This window comes from Rutidosis leptorrhynchoides, chromosome 1 (assembly GCF_046630445.1).
Source record: "Rutidosis leptorrhynchoides isolate AG116_Rl617_1_P2 chromosome 1, CSIRO_AGI_Rlap_v1, whole genome shotgun sequence".
Lineage (NCBI taxonomy): Eukaryota > Viridiplantae > Streptophyta > Magnoliopsida > Asterales > Asteraceae > Rutidosis > Rutidosis leptorrhynchoides.
In genome coordinates, this window is record NC_092333.1 from 717,573,958 (window position 1) to 717,585,703 (window position 11,746).

At 33.2% G+C, this 11,746-nt stretch overlaps 1 protein-coding gene across 1 annotated transcript; it reads left to right on the forward strand.

Moving 5' to 3' along the window:
* Window positions 1-9,925: 9,925 nt before the first annotated feature.
* LOC139854497 (uncharacterized) lies at window positions 9,926-11,306 on the forward strand. Its single transcript, XM_071843799.1, has 5 exons — window positions 9,926-9,989; window positions 10,387-10,647; window positions 10,708-10,746; window positions 10,801-11,010; window positions 11,050-11,306. Exons 1-5 carry the CDS (start codon window positions 9,926-9,928, stop codon window positions 11,304-11,306), a joined length of 831 nt encoding a protein of 276 aa, XP_071699900.1.
* Window positions 11,307-11,746: the final 440 nt, after the last annotated feature.

Below are 11,746 nucleotides of genomic sequence, written 5' to 3' on the forward strand. Positions count from 1 at the left end.
TCTCATCCCAAAAAAAAAATAATAGATTTTAAAAGTGGGACTATAACTCACTTTCACAGATTTTTACTTCGTCGGGAAGTAAGACTTGGCCACTGATCGATTCACGAACCTATAACAAATATGTACATATATATCAAAATATGTTCAAAATATATTTACAATGTTTTTAATACGTTTTAATGTTTTAAGTTTATTAAGTCAGTTGTCCTCGTTAGTAACCTACAACTAGTTGTCCACAGTTAGATGTACAGAAATAAATCGATATATATTATCTTGAATCAATCCACGACCCAGTGTATACACGTCTCAGGCTAGATCACAACTCAAAGTATATATATTTTTGGAATCAACCTCAACCCTGTATAGCTAACTCCAACATTACTGCATATAGAGTGTCTATGGTTGTTCCAAATAATATATATACATGGGTCGATATGATATGTCAAAACATTTGCATACGTGTCTATGGTATCCCAAGATTACATAATATATTAGAATACATGTAATACAATATAAGTTAGCTAGGATATGATTAATATAGATTTGTTACCAAATTTCACGTAGCTACAACAAGAAAAATTATCCAATCTTGTTTTACCCATAACTTCTTCGTTTTAAATCCGTTTTGAGTGTTTTAAGTTGCTATGGTTTCATATTGAACTTAAGTTTATGAATCTAAACAGAAAAAGTATAAGTTTATAGTCAGAAATACAGGTTACAAGTCGTTTTTGTAAAGGTAGTCATTTCAGTCGAAAGAACGACGTCTAGATGACCATTTTGGAAAACATACTTCTACTTTGAGTTTAACCATGATTTTTGGATATAGTTTCATGTTCATAAGAAAAATCATTTTCCCAGAAGAACAACTTTTAAATCAAATATTATCATAGTTTTTAATCAACTAACCCAAAACAGCCCGCGGTGTTACTACGACGGCGTATATCCGGTTTTACGGTGTTTTTCGTGTTTCACGGTTTTAAATCATTAAGTTAGAACATCATATAGATATAGAACATGTGTTTAGTTGATTTTAAAAGTCAAGTTAGAAGGATTAACTTTTGTTTGCGAACAAATTTAGAATTAACTAAACTATGTTCTAGTGATTTCAAGTTTAAACCTTCGAATAAGGTAGTTTTATATATATGGATCGAATGATGTTATGAACATCATTACTACCTCAAGTTTAGTAGGTAAACCTACTGGAAGTGACAAGAAATGATCTAGCTTCAAAGGATCTTGGATGGCTTGAAAGTTCTTGAAGCAGAATCATGACACGAAAACAAGTTCAAGTAAGATTATCACTCGAATTAAGATAGTTATAGTTACAGGAATTGAATCAAAGTTTGTATATGAGTATTACCTTGATTTAGAATGATATATTACTATAAACAACAAGGATTTCTTTAGGTTGGATGATCACTTTACAAGATTGGAAGTGAGCTAGTAAACTTGGAAGTATTCTTGATTTTATAAAACTAGAACTTGTAGAATTTATGAAGAACACTTAGAACTTGAAGATAGAACTTGAGAGAGATCATTTAGATGAAGAAAATTGAAGAATGAAAGTGTTTGTAGGTGTTTTTGGTCGTTGGTATATGGATTAGATATAAAGGATGTGTAATTTTGTTTACATGTAAATAAGTCATGAATGATTACTAATATTTTTGTAATTTTATGAGATATTTCATGCTAGTTGCCAAATGATGGTTCCCACATGTGTTAGGTGACTCAAATGGGCTTCTAAGAGCTGATCATTGGAGTGTATATACCAATAGTACATACATCTAAAAGCTATGTATTGTACGAGTACGAATACGGGTGCATACGAGTAGAATTGTTGATGAAACTGAACGAGGATGTAACTGTAAGCATTTTTGTTAAGTAGAAGTATTTTGATAAGTGTCTTGAAGTCTTTCAAAAGTGTATGAATACATATTAAAACACTACATGTATATACATTCTAACTGAGTCGTTAAGTCATCGTTAGTCGTTACATGTAAATGTTGTTTTGAAACCTTTAGGTTAACGATCTTGTTAAATGTTGTTAACCCATTGTTTATTATATCTAAAGAGATGTTAAATTATTAAATTATTATGATATTATGATATATTAATATATCTTAGTATGATATATATACAGTTAAATGTTGTTACAACGATAATCGTTACATATATGCCTCGTTTCGAAATTCTTAAGTTAGTAGTCTTGTTTTACATATGTAGTTCATTGTTAACACACATAATGATATACTTAATTATCATTTTATCATGTTAAACATAGTGTATCAATATCTTAATATGATTCATATGTATTTAGTAAGACGTTGTTATAACGATAATCGTTATATATATCGTTTCGAGTTTCTTAATTCAATAAACTCATTTTTATGTATATCACTCATTGTTAATATACTTAGTGAGATAATTACTTATCATAATCTCATTTTAACCATATATATATATCATCATGTAGTTTTTACAAATTTTTAACGTTCGTGAATCGCCGGTCAACTTGGGTGGTCAATTGTCTATATGAAGCACATTTCAAATAATCAAGTCTTAACAAATTTGATTGCTTAACATGTTGAAAATATTTAATCATATAAAAATATACCAATTTCATTTAATATATATAAACATGGAAAAGTTTCGGGTCACTACAGAAATGACCCGTGAAATCACAGGTTTATTTAAACGAAACAATTTAATGACATGTTTTAAATATTAAGTGAATGTAAATGATACAGTCATTTATTTTAATGACCCGTTTGGCTAAGAAATTTGTCATTGTTTTTACAAATATATAGAGACATGTATTTTCGCATAAATATGTAACGTAATTAATTTCGTAAAAAGAATCCATATTTGAATATTAATAATATAATAATGATAATTATAATTATTATATTAAAATTAAATAATAATAATAAAGTTTGCTCAAAGTTGAATATTTATATTTTTAATAATAATAATTATCATTGGTAACAATAAATGCCTTTTAATTTTTTTAGAAAATTAAAATTATAATTTAGGAGTGATTAGTATTTCCTTTTATAAAAGATTTTGTATTATTTTTTTAATTAAATTAATATATAATTATGACATCATCATTATGAAAATTAATGGATAATTAGCTTAATGATGACATCATCATTTTAGAGCTTTATATGACTATATAGATAGTGTCAAGTGTCAACAACACTATATATATATATATATATATATATATATATATATAATTTCATGAATGGTACCTGTGGTAATATTAGATTAGATATATAGTCCTTTTGCTTTTTAATCGTCAGAGGTGCTCCCTGTGGTTTGTACTTGTTTCACCAATGGTCCCTGTCAATAACGCTCGTTATTTTTCTGTGAAAATTTTACATGTGCACTCCGAGACCTGACTCTGTAAAATGTACAATCTAATTGATATACCTTATGTGTGGATCTTTAACAATAATATATACAAGCTAGATCGATCAATAACTAGACGGAAGCAATTAAACACCAAATCAATGTTAACCGACTGATTTATTGATAACTAAACATTGTCAAACAATTACAATCGATTAAATAGAGAAACAGTGGTTGACAAGGGATGATTTGAGGCATAAATCATCCCTTATACTTCCCTAGAGCCGCAACTCCAGAGAGAAGGTTTCAAAAAATGCTTAACCATAAAATATGCATAAATCGGTATATATAAGCCACGAATAGGCTTCATTCGTACCAACGGGCCTTCAATCACATATGCTCTTACAATAGACCAGTTGCATGCATATACATCAACATAGGTGTATAACATAAATATGACAATACCTAAACTATTCGTCAAGCGACAGACATCCAGAAAATGTAACAACAAATTCCCTCTTGCAATCTTCAATCAATCTCTGCAGTGATAGATCTTCTTATTCTCAAGCTTCATTAAAGTTATTCGCAAATAAACGTTATGCAGGAACTTCCCACTTCAATGATTTTTAGTCATTGAATCCGATTCGACGAATTGTCGTTTGATATTCTTGAAGAACCTTCAAATCAAATTGAATATTTCTTACCCATAGCACCCTAGCTTCAAGATTCTCCCAGTGACTGAGCATGATTGTAATCTTGATGAAATCTTCATACCCGACGACTCATTCAGAATCATCAACCGTAAATCTTCCACCTCACTGTTAGCCATATCCTAATACGTTAATAGCCGAAATCTTCCTGTCCTCGGGACATATATAGGCAAAAGATGTAGAGGAGTCCAATCCACAACCAACAAAACCAAACAAATCATCACACATTCAAATTCACCAAGAATAACGTTCTAGTATCATGTGATTGTGTATCCAAATCCATCAGTGGATTCCATCTACAAAGTGGAATCAACAATATGCCGAAGATAAAAGTTTAACTTGGTTGGTTGGCCCATAAATAGTCGTATGCTCCCGACTACACCACAATACTTCTCAAAACCCTCATGCTCTTCATATTCACTCTCTTAAATAAACTTGAGAACTAAGGAGGTTGTCCACAAGTTTTTCAACATCTAAGCTTAAAGTAAATAATAAAAATATGAAGAACAAATACCTTTAATTAACCCGAAAAATACTTCTAGAATCTGCAGAAAATTCGAAATTACATAGCTGAAAATTCAACGGTCCGATCATCACCATAATTTCACCATATCTATATCTGTATGTATTTTACCTTCATTCAAAATTCAAGTCGATTCAACAGTAGATGAAGCCGTGGTGATTTTTCTCTTTTAGCAGTGAAATCAAGCCCTTCAAGACGGCTGACAATTCGAAAACTTATATCTCCAGATTGAACGGTTCGATCGCCACGAAATTTTGACCACTGATAGATCTATATGTATAGCATCTACAGTCCAAAAATCAAGGAGATCCAACGGTTAACGAACCTATTACGAATTTTCTTCCACAGCAGCTCCAGAACCTCTGAATTTTTAACAATTCTTTAACGTCTTCAACTTTAAATGATCCAATCGATTAGCTCGGTTGTACCCGCTCTAATATCAATTTGATATACCTTATGCGTGGACCTTTAACAACAATATATATGAGCTAGATCGATCAATAACTAGATGGAAGCAATTAAACACCAAATCAATGTTAACCGAATGATTTATTAATAACTAAACACTGTCAAACAATTACAGTCGATTAAACAGAGAATGGAAAGGGATGATTTGAGGCATAAATCATCCCTTACACGTCCCTAGAGCCGCAGCCCCATAGAGAGGGTTTCAAAAAATGCTTAACCCTAAAATATGCATAAACTGGTGTGTATATATAGGCCACGAATGGGCTTCACTCGTACGAACGGACCTTCAGTCACATATGCTCCTGCAACTGACCAGTTTCATGCATATACATCAACCTAGGTGTATAACATAAATATGACAACATTCTAAACTATTCGCCAAGCGACCGACATCCAAAAAATGCATCAACGCCAACATGACTCAAAAGTTCTAAATCTGTCAAAATTTTGAAATTTCTATATAGTAATTCATTATTTTTATTTATATACCTTAGCGGAATATTATTATGACAAGAAAATTTAAATTATAATTAACTAGTTTACGGATTAATAACTTAAAAAGATTAATTTATACGTATTAAAAATTTCAACGTATAATTATAAAGGCTCATTTTTATGTATCGAACAAATATCTGTAAATTAGTCCCTCCCTATGATATTAGTTAGTTTATGCAAAGAGTTATGGGTGTTTAATATTTGACTTCAAACTGATTAATCCGATAATCAAACCGAATGAAAATCAAAAAAAAAAAAACAAACTGAATTTGAGTTTGTGGTTCAATTTTTAAATTTGAATTCGGTTATCAATTTAGTTTGACCGAAAACTGAATTCAACTAATAATATATTATATTAATAACATATATAGACAACAAACGATTCTTAAATCAAATGTTCAATTTAAAGTCGATTTGTTATTTTTATTTTAGTTAAGTTAAGAATTTTAACGTTTAACCGAATCGTACCGAATAAACTAAGTTTTTGGTTATGATTATTTTGGTCCAATTTGAATTTGGTTTCGGTTTTTCCATCAATATTCTTTTAAACCGAACCTAACAAATCGAGAAAATTGAAAACCAAACACCCTGCTAAAAGTGTTTATTGAAGTGAAAAATTCTATAAATATTTTGAAATTGTATTTAAGGTATTAACGATATATATATATATATATATATATATATATATATATATATATATATATATATATATATATATATATATATATATATATATGATAACAAAAGAGTATTAAAATTAGTGCTATGCAATAAAGATTCTAATATGCACGAACATGCAACCCTAGCGCTCCGTGTTATTCGTAGGCGATTTGATGGCGATCAAAACTTTCGGTATTGATTTTGATTTCTTTATAATTCTGTAAGTAACTAGAGGAGGGTGAATAGTTACTTAGTGTAATTTTGAAAAAAAATTCCGATTTAGAGTTTGAGATTACTATAGTGTGATTTGAATAGTTTGTCCACAAGTATAATAAATAAGAAGATAAGGGATAAGAGAACAAACAAAGAGATTTATAGTGGATCAGGAAGATGTTAACTAATCTTCCTTAATCCACTCCTCAATTCTAACGAAGTGAGAGTTAGTTTCACTATGATGCTCCAAACTCGGTAGAGTGTCCGCATACAACACTAGCTCCCTGATAAGCCGCAACTTATGAACCCTTACGTCCCATTGAAGAATTCACAATCAGCAAAAGCTCTTACCACAAGATCCTAATGCTACCACTAAGTGAAAACCTCACTTATCTTCTAGATCCCTTTAAGAAGATAATTTACAAGTAAACTCACAACTAAGTTTACAATCACTCTTGCTTGAATCACTCTAAATTGATTACAATAAGATTTGAATGATATCAGTAAATGTATGGAAATTTAAGTACAAGAGGTAAGTCTTCAAGTGCTCCAAGGTTTGACTTTTATAGGAAAGAGAAATTCAAACCCGGATGTCTGCGGCTCACCCCATAGTTGACCGTGGGTCAACCGTGCAGCTCTGATCTCTAAATTTTGTAACCGTTTGAGATCTTTAACTTTGTCTATTTCCCTTATTAGATGGCTGCAATTAGATGCCAAAAACGTCTGAAAAGACCTGCATTACCCCTTTTGTCTTAGAAGCATTCTTTGAAATTAACCTTGGCTTGAAAGAGGTAAGTTACTTTGTACTAGAGATGTGTCATTGATTTCCTTTTAAGGCAAATGCAGAATTTTGATCCCATGACAACCATAAGCTTCCAAACTTCAAGTCACAAGTCTTCAACCCTTTTGTCAACATTAGTTTTGCAAGTATGTGCTCTCATTAGCTACTTGCAAGCTTCCAAATTAGACTAACTTGTTTTTATATGAAGACTTTTGGGAGTTTACTCTAAACACTTGTTGAACACATGATTAGTGCTTAATGGTTAATCAAGTGGAGAGCATCTCTTTAATTGGGACTTAATGACTATCTTTAAGTTTTGTTACTTTTAATTTAGATTTATAAAAATACATTTTGAAAAAGAACTTTTAGCTATGCTTGAATGTTTATGAATGCTTAAAATTAGTTGAATTTGATTTGATGAATGCTTAAAATAAAATACTTTAGTGGTCTGATGATTTCGTTAAGGACAATCCTGCATTGCAGGATGGTACATCTCCTGTGCAGGCATCGATTGGTAAGAGTTTTATTCTCCTGATTCGCATGTTCCTACTGGTACAGAAGGAGTTAAATTCTTGTGAAGTTATCGAGTGGTGAAGGGTTTATCACTGGTTCTTTGCATGTTCATATTGATAAAGAACATGTTTCTCATATTCAATCCCCATTAGAAAGGGATGATATTCCTTTTCCTAAGGTGGATAATGTGAATGTTAAATCATTCTTACATGTGGTTGCTGGTTCTAATGTGCACAAACAAGTAGATTCTAGAATGATTAATCAGCCAAGTAGCTTAGATTAGGGTATTGATGTAGAATTCCACTTAATCGGTGAAAGAAATGTCGGATATATATCGCAATACTTTATATGGTTACTTTATTGGTAATCGAATGGCGTTTCATGTTGTGAAAAACTATGCGGTTAATGTATGGAGGAAATTCGGAATAGATAAAATAATGATGATTTTGAAGGGTTTCATTTTCTTCAAATTCGCAACGAAAAGTGGAACGATGAAAGTGTAGGAGTCGGGGCCGTGGATGATTCGTACTATATGCGGTTAATGTATGGAAGAGATTTGTAATATAGAAGATAATGATGATTTTTAAGGGTTTCTATTTCTTCAAATTCGCAACGAAAAGTGGAACGATGAAAGTGTTAGAGTCGGGGCCATGGATGATTCGTACTATACTGTACCAATGATCTTGAATAAATGGTCTTCGAATATATCATTGACAAAAGAAGATCATACAAGGGTGCCGGTTTGGATCAAGATGCATGATACACCGTTGGTGGGATATACTGAAGTAGGGTTGAGCGTAATTGCCTCGAAACTAGGAAAGGTAATGTTGCTTGATTTGTTTACAAGTATTATGTGTGTCGAATCATGGGGGCGTCCTAGTTTTGCTCGTGCTTTGATAGAAGTATCCGCTGAAAATAACTTAAATGAAACACTAAAAGTGTCAACTCCTAGTTTGGTAGGTGGCAATAAAACGGTGGACGAGGTTCAAGCTGAATATGAATGGAACCCTCCAAGATGTCCGAGTTGCAAATTATTTGGACACAAAGACTCTCAATGTCTAAAGAAGGTGGTAGTCAAGAAGGCACAAGAGGTGACGACTTTATAGGAAGGGTTTCAACAAGTTACGCACAAGAAAATAAAGAGTGTAAGTAAGCCAAAGCGAGAATTAGTTTACATGCCCAAAAAGAATGTGGCACAAAGTGTTACTAATAATCACGTGTCAAATGTTGCACCCGGTGATAAGAGAAATTCGGAAGTTGGGACAGATAAGGGTTCGCAAGTGAAGATGTAAAACTCGTTAGGGGCTCTAGATAAAGATGCATATAACCAAATTGATGAAGAGAGGAATGTTGAATCTGATAAGCGAAAACCGTAACTAAGGAAAGGACTACGCTTGGCATGAATTCGAGTTGGTTATGGGTTGTGTCCTTAGTCAGGAGGGTGGTTAGGTGTTTTCGGTCTTGCTAGTTCTGTGTGTCTGTAGGTTTCTAGTTTGGTTAGTGGTTGTTTGTGAGGCCGCAAGACACGTTTATGGTCCTTGTCTTTATTTGTATCTTTTATTATTTTTTAAATAATATTAATTGACCGGGTAAAACTCCTTACTCACAAAAAGAGTAATAAATGTGTACTTCAATTCATTAAAAATTTCAATGATTTTAACGGTCTATGTTCCAAGTGCATAAGTTAACCAAACTCATAATCATAATAAGAAAAATTGTAAAAATCATTCCTTTTTAAATGTTGGTTTTAGAAATACCAAATTAAATAACGTACACCAACCACATATAACTTGATACCTAAATTTTTACCAACAAAATACGACCTAAACAAATATTTACCATACAAATTGATGTTAACTATCTTTGATACGGAGTATATGTTTTTTCCGTAATAAAAGGTATCCATCAAAGCCAACACATGAAGACACGTGTAAAGGTAGATATAGCAATATTTTTGAAGAAGGTAAAAACAATTCATAATAACAACAACAATAGATATATAATTAGTGACTTCACATTTAGTTATACTAGACTCTATATAAAAAAGATTCGATCGTCGAAGTTAGTTAACCACCTACACTACTAGATAGTTTTGTATGATCGAATAATCTATATTCTTTAAATTCTATCGTCATTCTACTATAAAGAGACGCATCATATCCACCCATATAGTAACTTGTAGCCAATTTTGTTGAGCTCAAAATTTAAATGGCTAATGCTTCGATCAATTTGATTGCATTTCTAATGCTCCTCCTGATTCTTGCTATCTCAGGTGCCTTGTCGTACTTATTAACGTTTGTTTTTCGTTTTTTTATGTGAGTGTTTTAATGGCACAACTTGAAGTTACAAAAATAAAACAAAAGTATAACATATAAATAATGATCTTATTCATGTTCCTAAACCTTCTGAGAAATGTACTCTGTCACACAATCGGTTTTATACTACAAAATAACCTTTTTCAATTTTTAGCATTAGTATAAAAAATAAGAACTCTGTAAATGAATAATTGCATGTCGTATAATAAGTAAACTATGAATCTGTACGTCCAATAATAATTAATAATTGCATTTGATAAATTTGTTCGCGAGAATGACAAATAATTATCATTTGTATTCCATATCTTAACAATTCAAATGCATCGTAATTGTGCTATACTTGTTATATAACAGAAATCACAATGGTGAAGGCGAGAGTTTGTGAAAAGCCGAGTAAGACATGGTTCGGAAATTGCAAGGACACGGAGAAGTGTGACAAGCAATGCATAGATTGGGAGGGTGCAAAACATGGAGCTTGTCATCAACGTGAAGCTAAATACATGTGCTTTTGTTACATCGAATGTGATTCCAAGGGCAAGACGAAGCCATCTCTACCTAAAACGCCACCTTTGCCATCTCTTCCGGGAGTCGGAAAACCATCTCCCCCAGGAGGAGGTGGTGGAAGTAAAGGGGAAGGAAGTGGGGGTGGAGGCAGCGGGGGAGCTCATCCTGGAGATGGAAAACCATCTCCCCCAAAAGGAGGAGAGGGGGGAGGTGGTGGTGCTGGTGGAGGAGGAGAGGGGGGAGGTGGTGGTGCTGGTGGAGGAGGAGAAGGGGGAGGAGGAGGCGGCGGCAGTGGTGCTGGTGGAGGGGAAGGTAGTGGTGGAGATGGAGGTGGTGGTAGTGGTGGTGGTGGTGAAGGAGGTGGTGGTAGTGATGGTGATGGAGGTGGTGAAGGAGGTGGCGATGGTGGTGGAGGTGGTGGTGAGGGAGGTGGCGATGGAGGTGGTGGTGGTGGTGGAGGAGGAGGTGGTGATGGTGCTAGTGGAGGAGGAAATGAGGATGGAGCTAAGGGAGGTGGTGGTGGAGGAGGAGGTGGTGGTGGTGGAGGTGGTGGCGGCGGTAGTGAAGGTGGTAGTGGTGGGGAAGGTGGAAGTGGTGGTGGCGGTAGTGAAGGTGGTGGAGGTGGTGGAGGATCAGAAGGCGGCAATTCAACTCCTCCACCAGAGTGCCAAGCAGCGGATATAGAGAAGCTAATAGCCCAAGCCATTGCTAACTATAAGGCAAAAACACCACATCTTAAGCATTTGGTCAAGCCAACCCATCATTTTTAATATCAAACCTAACCTTATATGACTATAAACAAAAAGAAAAGTTTCTTAGATACCTAGCTAGCAACATTAGAAAAAACTAATGGTCTAAAATGTGTTCCATTAACTATTGGGTAATCAATTGTTTATGGCTCTCACATGATGCTCGTATCATTATATATTTATGTAATATGTAAGATTTCTCTTAGTTTAGTATATATTGAGTGAATTGTTAAAATGAGGATATGTTGATGGTTTCAATCTTGTTAGAAAGCCTTTGCTAATAAAAACCATCTGTTCGGGAAAAAAAAAAAAAAAAAAAAAAAAAAAAAAGTCTTAACTTAAGTTAGTGTTGATAACATCTGCTAATGCTAGACTTTTGTGGTTGTGATATTATTCATTCAATCATATTTTGGAGTATTTTGTTTTAATTTCTGTTATATTGTTGGAACTTGATACAACTT

Bases quoted from the DNA above. Each gene is read 5' to 3' on its own strand.
- LOC139854497 (XM_071843799.1), top strand. From the start codon at position 9,926: ATGGCTAATGCTTCGATCAATTTGATTGCATTTCTAATGCTCCTCCTG. The intron at 10,648-10,707 runs GTGGTGGAAGTA...CTCATCCTGGAG, and splicing joins ACCATCTCCCCCAGGAGGAG to ATGGAAAACCATCTCCCCCA. The intron at 11,011-11,049 runs GTGCTAGTGGAG...GAGCTAAGGGAG, and splicing joins TGGAGGAGGAGGTGGTGATG to GTGGTGGTGGAGGAGGAGGT.